This window comes from Protomyctophum bolini (assembly GCF_963924005.1).
Source record: "Protomyctophum bolini genome assembly, chromosome: 14".
Taxonomy (NCBI): domain Eukaryota; kingdom Metazoa; phylum Chordata; class Actinopteri; order Myctophiformes; family Myctophidae; genus Protomyctophum; species Protomyctophum bolini.
The window spans coordinates 4,322,198-4,343,393 of NC_137875.1; the positions used below are offsets into that span (position 1 = coordinate 4,322,198).

The 21,196-nt window shown below is 41.6% G+C and overlaps 1 protein-coding gene across 3 annotated transcripts; it reads right to left on the reverse strand.

Annotated features, from left to right (window-relative positions):
• Positions 1 to 390: 390 nt before the first annotated feature.
• LOC308328042 (poly(rC)-binding protein 3) lies at positions 391 to 20,439 on the reverse strand (the record flags this gene model as incomplete). 3 transcript variants are annotated; one of them, XM_080781724.1, is made up of 14 exons in its annotated part: positions 18,894 to 19,214; positions 17,340 to 17,380; positions 15,294 to 15,408; positions 11,431 to 11,454; positions 11,160 to 11,192; positions 10,584 to 10,700; positions 10,237 to 10,368; positions 9,320 to 9,448; positions 8,597 to 8,686; positions 6,242 to 6,283; positions 5,215 to 5,293; positions 3,357 to 3,409; positions 2,342 to 2,511; positions 391 to 564 (listed from the first exon to the last, which is right to left on the reverse strand). In XM_080781724.1, the coding sequence occupies exons 3-14, from the start codon at positions 15,369 to 15,371 to the stop codon at positions 528 to 530; spliced, it is 984 nt and encodes a 327-aa protein (XP_080637850.1). In that variant the 5' UTR covers positions 15,372 to 15,408; positions 17,340 to 17,380; positions 18,894 to 19,214. The 3 variants fall into 3 exon arrangements, with proteins under 3 accessions (XP_080637850.1, XP_080637849.1, XP_080637848.1); XM_080781723.1 differs by lacking the exons at positions 391 to 564; positions 18,894 to 19,214 and adding exons at positions 1,471 to 1,870; positions 20,334 to 20,439; XM_080781722.1 differs by lacking the exon at positions 391 to 564 and adding an exon at positions 1,471 to 1,870.
• Between the last annotated feature and the right edge of the window lie 757 nt (positions 20,440 to 21,196).

Genomic DNA, 21,196 nt, shown 5'->3' on the forward strand with positions numbered 1-21,196 from the left:
TAATGCACAAATCCAATAAGTATAATAGTATTTTGTGTTTGGAAGTCAGTGCAGTCTAGTGTAAATTATGTTCCCACGTCAACACATTTCGGAGAAAAAAAAATAACACCCGATTTGTATAAAAAGGTTCTATTTATTCTGTATTTGACAAACAGACTGGGGGGGGTGGGGGGGCGGGGGGTAAACGCATGCTGAAAAAAAAAAACACATGAATAAAACATAACATTTGTTACAATAATTGCTCAGCCAGTCATCAATGGCAGACACTGGTGAGCGGAACAAAAGGTGAACACATTCACTCATTCACTTCTTTAGGTTCCAGAACCCACCCCCCCCCCCCCCCCACACACACACACCCCCTCCCCCTTGCAAAAGAAAAAAAAACTAGCATGAAGAAAGTTGAAACACAAAAAAAATGAGTTAGTTTAGAGGCGCCAGTCCCGCTTTATAGGATTATAGAGTTGAGTCAAATCCACAAGAATCCAATGTGGGCTTTTTGGGTGGATAATCCGGTCAGAACTGGCTTACTACAGAACACCCAAGCCCGTTACCATTGATGAGACCCTAGTGAAGGAAAAGGATGAGATTTTGACAGAAGAAAACAGAGGAAGAAGAAGAAAGCGCAATATAATCCCTATTAAATTAAATAAAAATAAAAAAACGTCACAATTATTTCTACTAAATGACTAAACAACTCGACAATGTCAACAGCATGTGAAATGTCAAACAAACAAAAAAAAGGAATATAAACTATTTACACAGATACAAAACTAGGTTTTCGTTTTTCTTGCTGTTTTTGCCAATGGAAAAAAATATATTAATGAGCATATAGGCTACTCTTTCACAGAACCTTAACCCATTAGAATAATATCACATATTTATCCAAAGCCTGTCCAAGCGGCCGTGAATACGCACACAAAAGTGCTCTGCATGTCTGTGAGGTGAGACTGTGAGGTAACACGAAGCTCGGCTCCCAGTTACAGCTCATCAATAATTGATGAGGGATATTTTTCATATCTTCCTCCCATCAATATGTTAATTAACCTAAAAGTGTGATTGTGACATTTTCCCCTGATTAATGTAAAGTATGCGAGTCTGTGGAGCGATGGAACCTGCATAGCAAAATCCATTTTTACCTTCTAAGAAAGTAAAAATAGATTTCTGCAGGTTCCATTTTTATATATTGTCAGTTAAATGAATGCTTTAAAAGGATTGTACTGTGCGGTAGCTGGTATATGTTTGAAATATTCATATTCATATTATGACATTGATGAGTGACACCAAGAACCACAACTGCATGGACCAGCCTGAACGGTCAAATCTTCAGAGATCATTTATCTTTTATCCATTTTGTAAATCTGAGAGTACATCAGAGGGACCACTATATGGGTCCATTTGGTTTACTCTCAGTGTTATATTCTCAGTGTTATTGACTGACACTGATGACATCACTAGTGCATATTATAATTATCAATAAGGAGCAAACTTCTGCCGGTCAGACTTTTTCATGCCGGCGGCCATGCCGGCGGCCATTTTGGCGGTGTAAGGGGATAGACCTTGTGCCGCGGCGGGGTGGACGGCCAGGTAAGGGAAGGATTTCATGCCAAGCAGGCTGGAAATGGGGACGGCGTAGTGCGAGGTTTGCATGGTCGGCATGGCGCCGGAGGGGGAGTGGACGTTAATGGCAGTGGGGGGCATTTGGGCCTGGGCCTGGGCCTGGGCCTGGGCTTGGGCCATGACGACCGCCATAGAGGTGGGAGTGGAGACAGTGGGGACAGCGGAGTGAGGGTAGCCCATGTTGAGGTCCACCGCAGCCCCAGGGCTGCTGGCGGCGGCAGCGGCCTGCATGGTGTATTTAGCCATCTCTAAGCTGCGGGGCCAGACAAACCCAGGGTGGCATGGTCGCAGGGAGGGATGGAGGGAGGGGGGAACAGGGTGACATGAGGTGGTGGTGATGGTGGTGGAGGAGGCGTTAAAATTAAATGACAGAGAGAGAGACAGGGAAAGAAATGGGTGAGACAAAAGGGGAGGAGGAGGAGGGGAGGTGAGAGAAAGAGGAAACAACATAAGAATCAAAAGAAGGAATGTTAAACGTGTTAAAACAAAAATAATAAAATAAAGGATTTTCTTCATGCTATAAAGAATGGAGTGCAGCAGTGAAGCGGAACGAATCCGAACCGTAATATTATACCTCAAGCAAAACAAATCCTACTACCCTGCCTTGTTGCAGAATATATTCAGTGTTTTTCTGTGGTTTGGGTCTTATCTGACATTCAGCAGTGTGACTGAAGCCCTGCTGGGCTGCGCACCATGTCTAGTATAACCTCTAGGAATGTCTTACCTGGCGTTGATGAGGTACTGGGCCACGCTGATGCTGGCCGGCGAGCCGGTGATCGTGACTTGGCGCATGGCTGAGCCATCAGTGGCGCTGGCGATTTTTATGTGCGCTCCGGAGACCTGGCGGATCTCATTGATCTTGCTGCCTTGTCTTCCTATTATGCAGCCGATAAACTGGAGGGGGGAAACAACAAGACCAACAATTTAAAACTAAAGTCGTACCGTCTGTAGCTCTGCTGTTTCCTATACCGTTTACAAACCTGCTAAGAGTCAGACCGGCAGGGAAGCAACAATGGAGTATTGTACAATGGGTTTTTTCTAGTGATGCACCGAATATTCGGCCGCAGAAAATATTCGGCAGAAAATGGCTAAAAATGCATTTTCGGCCTATTCGGTTTCGGCCCGAATAGGCAGAAAATATATCACAGAATAGTGTAAATGCAATTAATGCATTCAAAAGAGCTGAAAACATGTTTTATGGACCCATAATAGTGATTATTATTGAAGTTAAGTTTTGCCATAACCATTTATTTTGTCAAATCAGGTAGCTTTAAGGTACGGCCATGACAGCAATGGTAGGAAAAAAGATATATAATATTAATCATATTCAGAATTCGGTTTTCGGCCAACTGTTTCCTATATTCGGTATTCGGTTTCGGCCAAGAATTTCCCTTTCGGTACATCCCTAGTTTTTTCCCCTTCCCTTCTTCTCGAAATACTTGAGACCAAGAATAGGTACAACGTTAGCATGGTCGTTTATCATGATTCTTGAAACAGCTACTGTAGTATTCCAGGATGTACAGTATATGTCGCATACTAAGCCCTTATCACTATACGGGTTGTCTGATAAGATAAGCCAGAATGCTGGGTTTCAGGCAGCAGCACTGCTTTTGTTTTAATGCATTGTTATCGTATAACTTACTAGAATGTATGTAGTGTTCTTCTGTATAATGTTCTTCATATAATTGATGGTATTGTCGTCGAAATACATTTTAGTGTAGCACAATCACATCACTCACATCGTTAGGTATTGCGAGCTCTTGTGAAGTTGTGGGGACTGATGCATCCATACCTACAGTACAAAATAGAAGGAATGGTAACATTTATTTGGAAACATAACATGCAGTCTTGTAAAAAGGGTAAACATAAGTACAAAACATAAATTAAAGTAGAAACCTTCTCACATTACCACAGTTAATCGTAACAGAGTTTATCTTAATAAAAAACATATTTTCCATATAAATTGAATGATGTTACCACACTATATTCCTACCCACTGTATAATGTTTTCCAGTTCAGTTAGTGGCGGTGACGTACATGAGTAATATGGGACAGGCTAGGGCGGTCGGGAACGGGCGGTTTGGCCATGAAGATGTTAGATTTAGAGGAGAGATGATGCAGAGGACGAGGTTTCAAGGATGGGGTTGAAAGAGATGATGATTTGGAAAGAGGGATACTGGGGCAAATTTAGAAATTTGGAAAGAAATCTGAAAATATTTGGAAACTGTAAATTATGTCTGGCTTTGCGTAGAAGTGTCCTTAAATTGAGCAACAGTGCTGATTTTGTCGACTAAGAACTATAAGACATCGACTACCTTTTTCCACTGACGAAAACTAAATGTAAGCTAAATAAAAACTAAGCTATGATGACTAAAACTAAGACTAGTAAATATACTATTATATATACTACTACGTATATGCTACTATATGCTATTTTCAGCAAGTGTAAAATCAGTCATTACGACGGCATCAAGGCGAGCCGAAATACATTTTAGTCGACTTAATCAACTGTAGTTTTAGTCGACTAAATATCATACGATTTTAGTCGATTAAAACTAGACTAACACTAAAACATTCCAGGTGACTACAATGTGACTAAAACTAAATGAAAGCTATTCAAAAAATTTGCTGTAAAAAACGACACTGTTGTTGAGCAAGCAGTTATAGGTGCCTTGAATGGTTGCATCTGTTGTGCGTCGGTGTGTGAGAACGGGGCGAATGTTACACATTATAAAGTGCTTTGGAGGAATGTATTAAAGAAAAGCACACCATTCACATGAATAATTTGGCAGATAAATAATGAATTACCGACTAGGACACTGACTTATAAAACTACTAAAAATTCCATCGTATATTTCTTATGTATCGTATGCAAGTGGAAATAAATAATTATCTGAACTGAATCTATAAAAAAGTATCCGATAGAACAGCGGTTCCCAAACCTTTTTGGCCATGCACCCCCTGTCCTGTTAAGCTATATTCTGCATTACTTGCCATATATTGGCATAATATGTTATATTATATATATTTCAAATAAAACCATAGCACCACCATTAGACATTTCATGTCCTGCACCCCCTATAGAAGGTGTTCGCGCACCACAAGGGGTGCACGCACCACAGTTTGGGAACCACTGCGCCGATAGACAATGTAACCTGAGAGATGATGAAATGAAGGCTCATACATAGTCTGGATTTTCGGTGGTGAGGTGACCACCGAACTACAACATGACGTCACTGAGCCGCGGTGAAGAGCAAACCACCGCCACCTCTCCAGCCCTTCTCTCTGTTTTTACTCACCACCGCGGCTCAACGTTATTTCAGCTCCGGTGGTCAGCTCACCACCGGAGCGGTGGTCACCTCACCACCGGAGCGGTGGGCACCTCACCACCGGAGCGGTGGTCACCTCACCACCGGAGCGGTGGTCACCTCACCACCGAAAATCCAGACTATGAATAGGCCTTTAGACTCTTGTCCGACGCGAAAAAGCAAAACAAAAATGGGGTGTTTTTTTGATGATGTGATTGAAACAAAAGAGGACAAGAGAGACAGAGGGACAGATGAACTTCCCCAGGGAGCCGTATTGGCGGGTACGTACCAGGGAAGGTGGGGTTGTTCTGCCCAAGGGAAGGGAAGGGGAAATGCTGCATAGAGGCCAACTGGTGAAGCTTGGACAACTGCAGGGTAGGAAGGAAGTTAGAACTAACCAATCAGACTGGATTATTTCAGTGTGGAGTCTAACATCTATTAGAATAGAATACAAAGAGCTTGAACAAATACATCAACGATCACAGACAGCGGTGGAATGGAAAGAAACCGTTTCTGATGTTTTCTGATGGATCTCTCCTGCTGTGTCATCAGCAGTTAACCTTAACAGTCCTACCGTAACTGTAACTGTAGGGATAATCGATCATTAAAGGAGAATTCCATGCTAGAAGGCTTTCATAGCTTTCGTTGTAGTTGTTACGTCCCCACCAAAGAGGTCCAGGTGTTAATTTGTGCAAAAGTGCATTATTGGCTATTTCCCCTAATATAAGCCCTCTCAATGAGGGTTGGGTTTTTGTGCTAATTCGCTTATTTCCATCGAAATAAGTAGTAAAGTGTGCCACTTGGGATACTATTTACATTATGAAGAGATGATATATACATTTTATTTTTATTTTTGAGCGATGGAAATAAGCGAATTAGCACAACACCCCATGCAATGCCCCATTCAATTCAATTCAATGCAATGCAATGCAATTCATTGAGAGCTTATGGTATAGGGGAAATAGCCAATAATGCGCTTTTGCACAAAATAACACCTGGACCTCTTTGGTGGGGACGTAACAACTACAAATAAAGCTAAGAAAGCCTTCTAGCATGGAATTCTCCTTTAAGGGACAGACAAACTTGTGTACTTCTTCTAATCGTTTTCCCCACATTCACTGTAAACAAATCACACTCCTATTGTTTTGTTAGGGTGGGTTAGTAATGTTGATAGTGTGTAGATCAAGGTTGTTAGAGTTTCATTTTCGCCGGGTTTGGGTAGACGGGGCTTAGTGGTGGCTGGCTTGGAAGGAGTGGACATGAGTATAACGTCAGGTCATATGGGGGTAGGTAGGTGATGAAACAAACAGACTTACATCTTGATGCGGGAAGGCATATTGGCCTGGCATCGCAAAGGCCTGGAATAAATAGGAGAAGAGATATGGTTATTATTATTATTATTATGTCATCACTACTACAGTATACTGTCAAATTATGTTTACCATGTTGCCTAATATATCCAGGGCTGTGTCATTCATGAGGTGCTGCAGAAGTCACAAGGAACATTTTATTATCTTTTTTTTGTAAGAAATATAGGCTCCGGCCACAATTTTGTGGGTTGTCATTATAATAATAATAATAATAACAATAAAGCTTTATTTATATAGCACCTTTCAAGAACTGAACAACAAAGGGAACACAATAAAGAACACAATAATAATAGCAAAACATTGGATAATAGAAAGTAAAAAATACATAAGAAAATACGTAACATTCACAACGATAAAGGATTAAAAGCAGCTTTATAAAAATGGGTCTTCAGGAGTGATTTAAAACGAGGAACCGAGAATCCTGATTTCCAGGGTCAGGGCATTCCATAGTAAGGGTGACACATGACTGACTCACGAGACCTATACCTAATTTGGGTGGGCGTGAGGGGTGGGGGGGGGGGGCGTCACGTTTTCTGCAACAAACAGCATTTTTGGTACACCCTTTTTTGTCGACTAAGACTAAGACGACAAATGTTCGTCGACTACCTTTTTCTACTGACGAAAGCTAAATGAAAACTAAGCTATGATGACTAAAACTAAGGCTAAATATATACTGACAATTTCGTCAACAAATAAAAAACGAGACTAAAATGTTAGGAAGGGGGACTAGTGGAGAAGAGATCCAGTATAAGTCATATTACACTCGGTTGCATGCTGAAAATAGCAGATGTGATTTTGTAGATCTTTCAGCAAGTGTAAAAAAACAGTCGGCATCAAGGCCCGCCAAAACACATCTTAGTCGACTAAATCAACTGTAGATTTAGTCTGCAAAGTGGTCTGACGCAGATTTATAATTGGCCTTTTTCTTGACCTACTGGGAGTGTGCATATAGTATTATGTGGTTAGCTGGCTCTTATCTCTAAACATTGAATTGTAATTAAGCGTGAAGGTCAATCCAATTATTCTATTTCGCGACTCTTTGACTGAGTACAGAAATCCATGATAGGGTCCATATCGGATAAATGTACCAAACAGAGAAGACTCCGGCATGGGTAGTCCATAGAAAACGTCCATAAAATAACAGAAATGTGAATCACCTCATATGTTTTGTTCTATAGCAAAACACTGTAGTTTCACAATGAAGAAAAAAAGGAGGACAAATCACTCACATAATTATGACGAATTGGTCTGTAAAATCTCAAAACGACACGATCTTATAGTCCAATGATGTTGAACACTTTATCACACTGTCAACCTGGCCTCCCTGAAATACTTTATAACATTATTTATGTTGTATTTCTTCATTTATCTAACATAATAATAATTATTATTATTATTATTATTACAATTATTATTATTATTACAATTATTATCATTATGACATTTGTGATGATTTGATTGGTTGAGCATGGAATGTGACGATAAGAGTGCCCCTCATTTCAAATAATTGTATTATTTCTTTCAAAGATCTTCAAAACAATTTGAAACACTGTTCCAAAAATGTCAATATGGTAAAAAAAATAAAAAAAATTGCATATCTACAATCTCACAATTCGTACAGATTTTGAGCTTGTACTGTACATCAGCTATTAGGTTATTAACAGCAGAGCATTCATTACCATAATATAATTACACAGATGTGTCCCTCTAGTGGTCATACATGGTTACATGTTTGACTTTAATTAGTGATCTTGTCAAATGGGTCTTTCACCTATAGATATTGTCATAAATTCATTAGTTACACCATGCATGTTAGTTCAGTTTTAGTCGACTAAATGCCATACGATTTTAGTCGACTAAATCTACAGTTGATTTAGTCGACTACAATGTGTTTTGACAGGCCTTGATGTCGTTGTAATGGCAGATTTTAGACTTTGGTTGCATGCATAAAAATAGCAGATCTACAATCTCAACGCGTCGCAGCGTGACTGGATCTCTTGTCCCCACATTTTAGTCTAGTTTTTATTTGTTGACGAAATTGTCAGTATATTTAGTCTTAGTTTTAGTCATCATAGATTTGTTTTTATTTAGTTTTTATTTAGTTTTAGTCAGTGAAAAAAGGTAGTCGACAAACATTTTTCGTCTTTAGTTTTAGTCGACGAAAACAAGTTAAACAACACTGATGCAAGCCATTCATATTTGCATCCACGTGTGTATATATATATATATACCGCTGTACGATAGTGCATCAGGCCTGGGATTTCAACACTGATCATCACGTAACAAAGACAAGGTACTTACTGGTGCCGCGTGCTGTTGAGCTAATACGCCATGGTTTCCTCCGGGCATGGCTTTGGGCCGATATGGAATGGTGGCTCCCTTTGGAGGTGACTAATGATAAAATCACACAGAGCACAGGTTACAGTAACAGGAGGAGGGAAGGATTGTGTGTGCCTGACTGTCAGAAGGAGGAAGGAAGGATTGTGTACGTGTGCTGACTGACTGTCAGAGGGAAGGATTGTGTATACTGTACGTGTGCCTGACTGTCAGAGGGAAGGATTGTGTACGTGTGCCTGACTGACTGTCAGAAGGAAGGATTGTGTACGTGTGCCTGACTGACTGTCAGAGGGAAGGATTGTGTATACGTGTGCCTGACTGTCAGAGGGAAATCTTGCAACTCCAGCAGCAATTTTAATGCCCTTCCTTGAGCCAAGTGTTTACAAGGTATTTTATTGTTTGACAAACGTAATGGTCGTAGGGGCCCATGAGACCCATTCAAAACCTACATAAAAGTCTCAAAAGGATTCACGGTTGTCAACCTGAAAATGTGGCTGTTTTTCTATTTGACAGAAAAGACAGCTTTTTGAAGGACACAGACAGTCCGGCCCCGGGCCATATAAGCCTGCAGCTGAGAGTGAAAGTGACTCGTATACGGCTGCATCTTCATCAAAGTGACACATATGATATAGCTCTAACACAAAGCTCTTGAAAATGAAAATCTTTTCCTCTCTCACAAGTACTTACCTCCAGCATGACGGAACAGATGTGTCTCACACACTGAGTGATGGCCTGCGGAGTGCCAGAGATAGTCACGGCTCTCTCTGTGGAGTCAGGCAGCATGTCTCCGGCCACCTGCACCTGGGCACCCGTGGTCTTCATAGTTCCATCAGAAAAGAAAAGGGACAATTATCATTTAACCCCTACTGGAAAGGCTATGCCATGCCGAAAAATACATAAGTGGCAGTGGTGGCCTAAAGGTTACACAAGTATAAGTGCACTTCTGCAGATCTGAACAAGCAGGAACAATCTGGATGGGGGAGTCAATAACCAACACTCACCCCTCTCTAAACGTCAAGTGCTTTTGAGCAAGGCATGTGTGTGAGGCCCATACATACATACGGTACTCGGCCATTAGATTACAAAAGATCCGTATAGGGAGTGGACAAAACAAAGGGGGAGAGAAATTCCACACTCCGTTGCTGACTGTTCCCAATCCGACGTACGTTACGTTACTGATCGGCCCCCGATTTCCGATCACGTGATCGGATCGGGACAACCGTAGTTACGGTGGGTGTTGGTTGTACCCCCTGGAGACATTTGACATGAAAGTATGCATGCAGACTGACTGACTGACTGACTGACTGACTGTGACTGGCTGACTGACTGACTGACTGACTGACTGACTGGCTGACTGACTGACTGGCTGACTGACTGACTGACTGACTGACTGACTGACTGACTGACTGACTGACTGACTGACTGACTGACTGACTGGCTCACTGACTGACTGACTGACTGACTGACTGACTGACTGACTGACTGACTGACAGATGGACTGATGGGAAATGCACGATTTCATAGTAAATGCGAACTGCAGCCGCAATAAATGTCTCTGCTCGGGTCAGGAGAATAAAAAAAAGGAATGAATAAAATCCTCCTACCTCTCTAATCTCTTTGATCTTGGAGCCTCCTTTGCCAATCAGTGAGCCACACTGGCTCCCCGGGAACACCAGGCGAAGTGTCACCGGTGGCTTGCTTGTCACATTGCTGTTTATCATCGCTGCAGTAATATCCTGGGGGGAGAGTTAAGACAAATATGCTTTATTCTTCAGGCCTGGAGAAAGTTCAGATTTATTTACCCCGAGACTTTATTTATACGGTTGCAAAATTGGCAAGAGTCACATCCCACTATAAATGTATTCATGTGTTTTGACCCTCTGGTCAAACCTATGCCATTTAAACGTATTATTAAAGATGACTTTCCATTTATTTTGTCAACGAACTGTACCTCCTCAAACTTTTCTGCGATCATAGCGAAAGCTCTGAAGAGTCCTTCGGTGGGTCCAGTAATGGTGACTATCCTCTCCGGGGAGGAACCTTCTGATATGTTGATACGTGCGCCACTCTGTAAATAAATACACATTTAACCTGTCACAACGAGGAATATCGCCTTCGTTTTGCTGTGGCTCACATGGCAAAACAATGAGTTTATGAAGCATTCAGGTGACTATAGGCTACTGTGTGTGAAGACACGTGGGTTTAATAATAATGTCATGCGTGTGGAACTCTATATGGGCAAATATTTGATGACATGTGGAAATCCATACTTTGTTCAGGTTGTGCTATATGCGCCTCGTATAACTAACAGGCAGGACATAAAGAAGCACACGGGCAGTTGAAGCCTTTTTATTTCAGATGCAGACTAAGGTTTCAACATTATATCTTCATCAGAGACTTTGATGATTAAGCTGAAATAACGAAATATAGTCTATAGTCTGCAATAACAAAAAAGGCTTCAATTGCCTGAGTGCTCCCTGTACTCTTCCTTCAATAAATAGTTGTTATAGTGCCCATAATAACTCACCTCCTCTCTCATTTTCTTAACCGTTTCCCCCTTCTGGAATCACAAGGGAAAATGGCAAAATAAAGTATATGAGATCTTTTACAAACTTAGTGTAACAACAAAACATGTAGATCGTAGATAGAGAGAAAGAGAGATAGAGAGATAGAGAGATAGAGAGAGAGATAGATAGATAGATAGATAGATAGATAGATAGATAGATAGATAGATAGATAGATAGATAGATAGATAGATAGATAGATAGATAGATAGATTGTATAATTAAGATACATACCTTCCCAATGATGCTGCCCACTTCCTGTTACCAAGGAGATGAGAAAGATTGGTTATATTGCTACAGTATATACATTGTATTATTAAAATAATAAACGATAAATTATCCAAAAATATACTATATCAACTTTGGGAAAACAAGTTATTATCTTTAAGGTCACATATATTATACTCATTTTCAAGTTAATGAAATGAAAAATGAAATGAGGTCCCCAAAACCTTTTAACAAGCTTTTTTCTGGACAGGCTGCTTCTGGCAAATGCTCCATTCTGCCCCAAACTGGCTGCTGGTCCCCTGCCTGCACGCCCCATTCTGAAACGGTTTCCCTCTAGTTCTCATCCACTTTGTTTCATGACCCTGATCTAAAACAATACTCCACGTATAGCTTCTGTGCCGTTCTCATCTGCCCCTCGAATGGCTGGAGAAACTGGAGATACCGAGGAGGGATTCTTTTTAACGAGTCCCCTCTTGACATTATAGTAGGAGGAGGTCAAATCGGAATGTCTTGTTGATTGATTGAATCGCCATGTTTTCTGACCTATAGCCAATGAACCCACAACAAGACACTGAGATGGGTTGTCTTAAGTTATTACACAGTTTGTGTTACTCAGCACATCAGAGACCAGCTCTGTGGCCTTGTGTTAGTAGTGTCTGCCCTGAGGTGGGCAAAGACCAATGCAATATGCCTCCCGGCCTGCTTGGCACTGACCTACAGTATGTGCCACAAGGCTTGGGAACTGTTTCTTAAGGCTACTTACTTTACACCAAAGACCCAAATATAGGTGTTGTGGTAAATTTGTAAGACACAGACCAGCTAATGATGCCTGGACATCACTAAATGTCATGTGCACATACACGCATGCACAGGGACACATGTTAAGACCTGGTAATAGTGAAACATGATCAGGGTTGGGCACAGAACAGAAAGGCAAGCCAAGACAAAGGCCCATGGGTAATAAATAACTGGGGTCATTGTTAGGGGTTGAGACCCAAGGCAGTGGTCAGATCGTGGTAGATCCTGATAGGCCGAGAGCCATGTCAACACATGAACGCACGATAGATATAATGCCAGACAAAGTAAGATCTGGGCCGGTTGTTCCTCCACTCTCTACCATGTAACTGGACATGCTCCCCGACGGCATGAGGCCGTCGGAACTATGCTGTTTGCTGTGCTGTGTACTCTGAAATAAACATCAAGGGACATCATCTCGTTGTCTGTCTGCCGTGCACATTTACTCTCCTGTATGGTATTTTAATATACAACAGATGGTACCGAAACCCGACCTTCATGGTGTCTTTTTGTGCCAGTTAGGAGCAGAACCAGCGGTTTTTTATTCAGTCTAATTATTCAGTCTAATTCGAAAACGGGGAGTTTTTGTGGACGGCGACGAAGAATTTCCAGCGGGCCCGACCGTGGGTTTGTCTACGCAGCGGGGATGATGACGACGACCACCGCGGTGAGGAGTGTTGCGCAACGGGGACCGATGCCAGCCGCCAGATGGGTGGACGGTGGAGCGGCCTGCGAGCGAGCCAACATCACGCCGGCATGTGGACAGCGGTCGCGGGCGGCGAGCAGTGAGATGCGGCACAGCGCGGCGGGGCTTTCCATCATCCATGGCCGATTGACCGACCTAAGCTGAGTGCCTTCGTGGACCTGATCAAGGGGTCTGTGATGAAGACGTTCCGGCCTTTTCTTTTCTCTTCACGAGTGTTCCCAGCTCTGTTGTTTCAGAGTTGGGAGGGGGGAGAGAAGAGATGATGACGACGACAGCGGAAAACAGCAGTGAACTTTCTCAACTTGGTTTTGGTGTGTTGACATTATAAGATATTCTATTATAGATATTGTTCTGTGTCATATGTGGAGTTGAAGTAATCTTGATAAAATAGCAGCTACGAATAGTTCAGTCTATTAACTACATTATATATTTCTTATATATGTGGGGCTGGAGTAATCTTGATAAAATAGCAACTACGAATAACTTCATATGATCAGTTGAGTGTCTGGACTAGGTTTATTTTTGATGACGACGACAGCGGGAAACAGCAGTGAACTTTTTCTGTCCAGCTGAACGGACATTTCAAGGCAACTAGAAAGAGCGGCATACAGAAGAAGTTTCCTTTGTCATATCAGAGGCGAAGAGGGACAATTCCTTCACTCTGATTACAAATTGTGCGTTGCGTTTGTTTTCAACATGAATTAATAGGCCTCATGTTGGTATGTTTGCCGTATAATTAGATAAATTGAGTCATAAGTAGCCTAATTATGAGTCAATGAGGTATTTTCCTAAAGATATCAAGAGATGTGTGTTATTATAGTTAAACTCTGGCGTTCAATGTTATTTCTTTTTATCTTTTATGGAATCACCACGGGTGGTTAATGGAATCACCGCGGGTGGTTATGGTCAGGATGAGTCCGAGGAAGTGACTCAGGGTATTCTGATATTGTGTCTATTTACTATGTACTATAGCATTGGAATAGCAGAGTTTAGTGGTAAACATGTAGGTTATTGCATATCAAAAAGTGCTCTTGTAACAATGGAGCTGCAAGCGGCATGTCTTGTTTAAATGTCAGTTAACTGTACTAATCATTGCCATTATTCATTGTTTGAGATTATTTATTTGTCAGAATAGTGATTAAATTACAAGGCAATTGGCAGCCGAAAGTTTACAGTGTTTAAAGAGAGTTTGATTTTACTCTTTGTGGTTCTCTAGGGCTTAAAATGCGATTTCCTTATTTTTCTTTGTTTGTGCGCATAGACGTATGAGTTGAGAGTGGTCTATTGCTTTGTTGAAAGTGATGAGATATTGGTTTTCATGTGGATCTCGAGAAGAGAGGTCCATGTGATATGGTTCATTGTCCTGTAACATTTTTAGCCATAAGAGTTTGAAGTAACACGAAGAGAATTCTCCACTGATCCAAAATTGTATATCTACCCACTGTAATGAAAATCATTTATGGCAAGTAATCTTGAATGTCTGTTTGAAAACCATGTTGGGGAACTTCTTATACTGTAATGCTGTTATTTGTGGTGTCTTGAATCTGTAGTGTCCAGCTGAGGGTCAAGGGGGGTATAAGCAACAGTTATGAATATGGACTATACATTTTGTATTCAACAGACGAAGTCTGTTGAAAGGGGGGAATGTGGTAAATTTGTAAGACACAGACCAGCTAATGATGCCTGGACATCACTAAATGTCATGTGCACATACACGCATGCACAGGGACACATGTTAAGACCTGGTAATAGTGAAACATGATCAGGGTTGGGCACAGAACAGAAAGGCAAGCCAAGACAAAGGCCCATGGGTAATAAATAACTGGGGTCATTGTTAGGGGTTGAGACCCAAGGCAGTGGTCAGATCGTGGTAGATCCTGATAGGCCGAGAGCCATGTCAACACATGAACGCACGATAGATATAATGCCAGACAAAGTAAGATCTGGGCCGGTTGTTCCTCCACTCTCTACCATGTAACTGGACATGCTCCCCGACGGCATGAGGCCGTCGGAACTATGCTGTTTGCTGTGCTGTGTACTCTGAAATAAACATCAAGGGACATCATCTCGTTGTCTGTCTGCCGTGCACATTTACTCTCCTGTATGGTATTTTAATATACAACAGTGTTTTTTTTCCAGGGCAGTTCCGAAACCAGCCAAAGAAAACAGAGTAAATTCACTGTCAGAGGGCTAGCTTTCAAAGTGAGTGTTTAAATTGTCCAACACTTCATAAATCGTCATAAATTGTTCAACACTGTCATGTTATTGTCCGAGACAAAATCCAACTGTCTGTCTGGCAGCCAAGCAGTCTAAACCACCCCTTAAACTAAAGTTATTGAAATTGCTGTTTGACCAAAGACTGGTTTACCTTCCCATGCATCAGCAGCCTCAGGGTCAACATGACGTTCAGACCCCCCTCCGAAGCCATTTCTTCCTTGTCCGACATGGCCAGTGTGTGTATTCCAAGCTTCAAAAATAAAACTCTGTGGAAAAGACAGTAATGGATGTGAAGAGAAGACCTCCAGAATTCATGTCAAAGAAAATGTTAGGATATTTCGGGGCTGTGTGGAAAACCTTCGTTCTAAAATGAAGAATATGATCAGTGTCATTCAAGTATTAAAGTCATTCATTAAAGAAAACTAAAAGCATTCCTTTGGATATTTTAACACTATAACTTATAGGGAACTATAATGACTAATTTCAAGATTTCCAGCATTAAACCAGCATCATGTGCCACTTGTCTTTCACTTTGACCAACTCTAGACATGTGGTAGAAACTTATGCAGTTGCTTGAGTGAACATGAATGTATTCAAAATAAACCCATTTACTTATTCATTCACAGTAAGGCTCTGACACACACTGTATGCTAATACTAGCATTCTACTATGCGTGATCATGTCTGTGACCGTGGCCAAGATAAGCCTTATAGTCTCTCTATCCCGTGTGAGGAGGAGCTATAGCTGTGCCGTTGGTTTTTTAGCTAAATACAACTCGTGTGACTGCTGTTGATTAGATGAGTCACAAAACAGGAGCCATTTTGTTTCTCTACGGGGGCTGAAGATCAAGTGACATCTGTGTGACCGACCGTCTCCCCCAAGGAGGTTCATGTAATCTCACGCTGAGAGGATACAATGTCCCACTGTTCAACATGTCTAATGCATCATGTTTGCAGATCCAGCCATGAAGGAATGTCTCTATGCAAGCCAGGAAACATGGGAGTCGCAGCCACCGTAGCATTGCATTTAAAAGAGGACAGCGGTCCTGCCTGACATCCCCGGGGATTCCAGGATGTGGACTTGGCATTCATTCTTAACCCATTCTGAACGGGAACCCATTTTGGTGTTGGCATCATGTTATGCTTTAGCTATTGAAAAATAGCAGATCTACAAGCTCATAGCGCGCCACCGAGTGGCGCGCTACGAGCTTGTAGGTCTGCTATTTTTGAAAAATCGAAGAACGACTGACATTTTTAGAATCTGATCTCAGGTCAGAATGGGTCAATCAGACCAGTGTGTGTCCAGTGGAAACCTCGTATGAATCTGATCTCAGGTCAGAATGGGTTAACTACATGAACCCTAAGCGTCCCCTTTTCTGGGCATGCCATAATAGGCAAACATTCTGCAACAATAGGAGCTCTACGAGTCCACAACGCACCGCGTCTGCGACACATTGCGAGTTTGTATATAGATTGTCTATTTTTCGTAAAGACATTTGGTATATAGACTAGAGGGGGAAAAAAGAAGGAGGCCAAGTACAAAACCCTGTGGGACCTCACCCCATCCAATGATGTGTATATATAGGGTTTAAGTGGTTAAACAGTGGATGATCAGTATAACTGGATCCAAGATGTTCCACAAAATAAGTCGCTTTTCCACAACTTTGACACTGGCTCGGCTCAATTCGACTCGCCTTCCTTGATTTTTCCACTTCAGAATGGACCCCCTTGCTGTCATAGCAGCATCATAGCTTGATTGGAAACAATATCTACTTCATTTGTACAAAAAACAACTGGTGATTCTGTCTGTCTGGCCAATCAGGAGTTTGCAGTGTTTTCATCTTTTGTTATTCATTACCTCGACCTTGATGGTTGAAGTGATACAAAAAATGTACAAGGCATACAAATGAAGGGGTTTAAAAGATTTGTTGTTATTTTTTTATACGGGTCACAGGTAATGTGTTATACCGTGCAAAGATGTATCTATGCATTAAGACCCCTTGGAACCAGCCAAATATTGCAATGCTATACAAACAGACTTCCTGGAACCATATATGGAGATGTACAGTAATAGAAGGCTTCTGTATAAAACTAAAATGGACCCATGGGAATATAATTATTTGTAGGCTCTCAGAGTTAAATTAACACTGGGGATGTTACTGTGCATTGTGTATTGATGAATCTCCTTAGATACTCACACAAATCAGTCAATGATGAGTTCTCTGCCGCCATTCCACACCTAAGAAAAGAGGTTAAAATGGGTTGGCACAAGCATGGGCATTTAAGGCACTAAATCAGATACAATGAGAATCATTATCTGTGCAATGCAGGACGTATCCCAAATGAATTGCCATCGTGAGCAAATTGTGCATGGCATTTTAACAATATTCTTAAAATACTGTAAATGGGAAAATAAGACCTGGATTTCTAGAAGCTGGCTTATACTGAAAAACCATCTCCTTGTACAGTCAGTACCATGTGAACATCACCAGACAGAGGTGAACAGATGTATCTACACAATAATGCTGTGTTATCTTTCTTATTTCTGTGTGTGTAATTGTATAGTTACTGTACAGTGTGCATCGAACAAACGGCAACTTCAACTGTCTAATCCTATAGGCCAGGATTTATTTAGCTAACGCTAACACCCTTTTGACCCATTTCTGTCACCTCTAACATGTCAGCGCTCACGGAAGACTTTAGAGCAAAACCACAAAGAAAACATGACATTAAAACAATGTAACGCAACTCCCAACGCACTGACAGTGACTATCCGCTAAATCAAAATCTGATGCATGTGGGGCTTTTTTTTGCTTTTTTTTTTACCGGTTTTTAGTTTTCGTTTTTGGGGGGTTATATATGGAAAGTGTATTTTTGTTAATGTTAGGGCTTTTTGTTCCAATAATATTTAATCACTTTACAAAACAAACAATCAAACAAACGCTGAATCATTTGAAGATAACAGCGTGGGATTACTGTACATTACACCCTCAATAATGCCACTGACTCGCAAACAAAGGATTTAAGATACTGTAGTAGCCGGTATGATTTTTCCATAAATGCAATGCTAGGCTATAATGTATACCTTATATCATGTATTCTATCATAGCAATTTGTAATCCATAACTTTAATTTTTGTGAAAAACACGTTATGACCAATCTGTACGATGGAGTATGTTAATTCAACATAACTAATGCAGTGATTGGAGGTGGTTTTCCCTGTTCTTCTATTGAGACGTTATCATATCTTGCGGTCGGGTATAGGAACCACTACTGATTGACAAGAGGTACTGCATGACATGTCAGTGGACAGTATTAAGGACAAAGTTACCGATTGCGGCTTTAAGTTTTATTTCTGAGCTCACACACATCAAGCTACACATGGGGCCTAACGTTTTTAACATCAGGCCATTGCATTCCACCCAAAAGACATTAGGTCTTAAAGATAAAAGGATGTGACTGTTTGCCCCAGACAAATGGGGCAAATAATCTGTCTCAAATCAAATCTACAGTATACAGTCTTTAGCCTATAGAGTAGTAATCAGCCGATTGGTTTACTTTTGAATACTTTACCTTAAAATAGTTCAGAATTGTAAATGTCTACAGTATCTCAAACGATCAATCCTATTCCACTGTATTCCGGCCTGCGGTGTATTTTGTTGCAAGAATAAATCTTAGCAGTTAAGAGCCTGTGTGTGACTGACTGAAAGGCCTGTAATGCGACAACAATGAGTAGTATATAAAGTACTGACCTTCTATTTGATTATGCTGGGCGCTCTTCTTCTGCTCGTGGTATCTCCTCAATGAATGCCCGGTCAGTTTGGAGGTTATGTATATGTTTGTCCCCTTTGTTGTGGGTTATTGGGCAGCGAGTGGACAGATGGCTCCCTGTGCCCTCTCAGACCGGCTGCAGTGAGGCTGGCTTTGCTATTAGTCCCTTCAGCTTAGCCCACGATAAGCCCTTATGCAGGGCAAGGGAACCCACATCTCTCGCCTAATTCTCCCTGTCAGTGTTATTGGCGTTCCACTGAAGACAGTCCCGCCTGCTTGAAGAGGCCTGAGGGTATGTCAGAGTGGATCTTCCGGCGGGACACAGTCCAACTCAGAGAGGGCATGCTATACTGTTGCAGACAGTATATGCCGGGAAAACGGGGGGAAGGTCTACCCTTTTGCAGACACCGAAAACAAATGCAGAGACATTGCTTGGGGGGGTGGGGGGGGGGGGTAGAAGCGTTGTTAACTGATGTGGCCTTGTGACTAATGTCTGTGCTTGACTTGCTGCACTGATCATTAGATTCTCAGAGAGCTTCCTGCTTTTTTCCACCATGCCAGATTATTTTTCCTCTAAAAATAAATCCCTGTGTTATGAAATTAAGTCGGTGCTTTTGTACAAGACAGTCGTGGCCACACAAACACCCGACTAATTGAGGACCAGCGAGGGCAATGACATATTTGAGGTGTTCAGTTTTGTTAAGTACAATGTCTTCATGGGGCGCTGCGACCCCCCCGTTCCCCTCCGCGCCACCCTTCCCCCACCCCCACACCAAGCCCTTGTGTCCCGGTAATGAGGCCATCGTGGATACAATACAGGCCTTCTGCAGAGAAAAGGGGCATTCAGTTGAGCTTCAAAACTCGCAAAGGAAATGAATCAGCGAAGCATAAGTGGCATATTTAATTACTTTTCACTGCATTGCACGAAGACAATGATGGCTGCTGTGAGCCTCATGGCTAACCTCTCTCAGACTTAAGTGCTCTATGGCCTTATTCCTACATCGAATACAACAAATGAACAAACTGCAGACATTAAGATCATGTTGTAACTGTAACTTACAGTAATGATATACAGTTTTTTTGGGATGCGGTGGGTGTGGGTTTTCTTACTTTTAAATGTATTATTAATAATACACACTGTAAGTGCACCTTCAACACATTGCCAGTATTATTGCTAGTTATGCTTAAGTGGAACATTTCAATAGATAACATATCACAACTAAATTGTCTCCGCCATTGAGTATTTTAGATGTGCTACTTCTGGCATTGCATCTGTGCACGTCACGAGTGTCAGTGTGTGTGTGTGTGTGTGTGTGTGTGTGTGTGTGTGTGTGTGTGTGTGTGTGTGTGTGTGTGTGTGTGTGTGTGTGTGTGTGAGTGTGCGCTCGAGTGCGTGTGTGTATTGTGAAAATCTCACCCACATTGTTTGCCTATATCTTCTTTGTCCATGTGCTTTCCCTCATCATGCAGGACGGAGGGGGGACAGAGAGAGGACACAGGAGGACACAGGGGACTCTCTGAGGACACCTACAGTATATGAAACCAGTGAGTGTTCAAGTTAGACGACGTTTGTTAAACCCTCCAGACTGGACCTGAGTTACGACTGTACATGGACGGCCTTTTTACAGTCTACAGTCTACACCAAATCAAGTCGCCACGGCCGAAATTTCTTCATCACTGTCTTCATCGTTATGCTAACATGCTGTCTTCATCAGTGTAGTGTATGTCAACCCCACAGATGTTATAGTTCATTTCCAAAGTGATCAAATTATTTTGTGCAATTAAACGGTCAGCTAGAGAATTACATTGTTTCGGTACTTTGGTGTTTAAACTTTTAGCATTCCTACTTTCTTAATGTTCACTCTAAACAACTATCCTCTCTCTCTCTCAATTCAATGCAATTTAAATGAAGGTGAAGTAAAACTAAAATGCACTAAATCGCAGCGAGTTGGTAAACTGGCGAGTTCTCCGGATACCTGCCTAGCCATCGTAGCTGGGCGATCGTAGCCTAATACTCCTCAATACTCCTGCAGTTGGTCTTTGAAAGTATTTCGCAACCGCATTTCGAGCTTGTAGATCTGCTACTTTTGATATTTGTGTGTGACGCTGTATAGTATGATCAACCAAAAAGATAAAACAAACACAAATTACAGCGAACAGGTTTCTGTCCAACAGGCAGCAACGATATAGTACAAAGCAAAGTAAGCAAAGTTACCATGTTTACCCAGGGTAACTGGACTAAGCTCAATAACTTGTTTACAGCCAGGCCCTGCTCATAGAACAT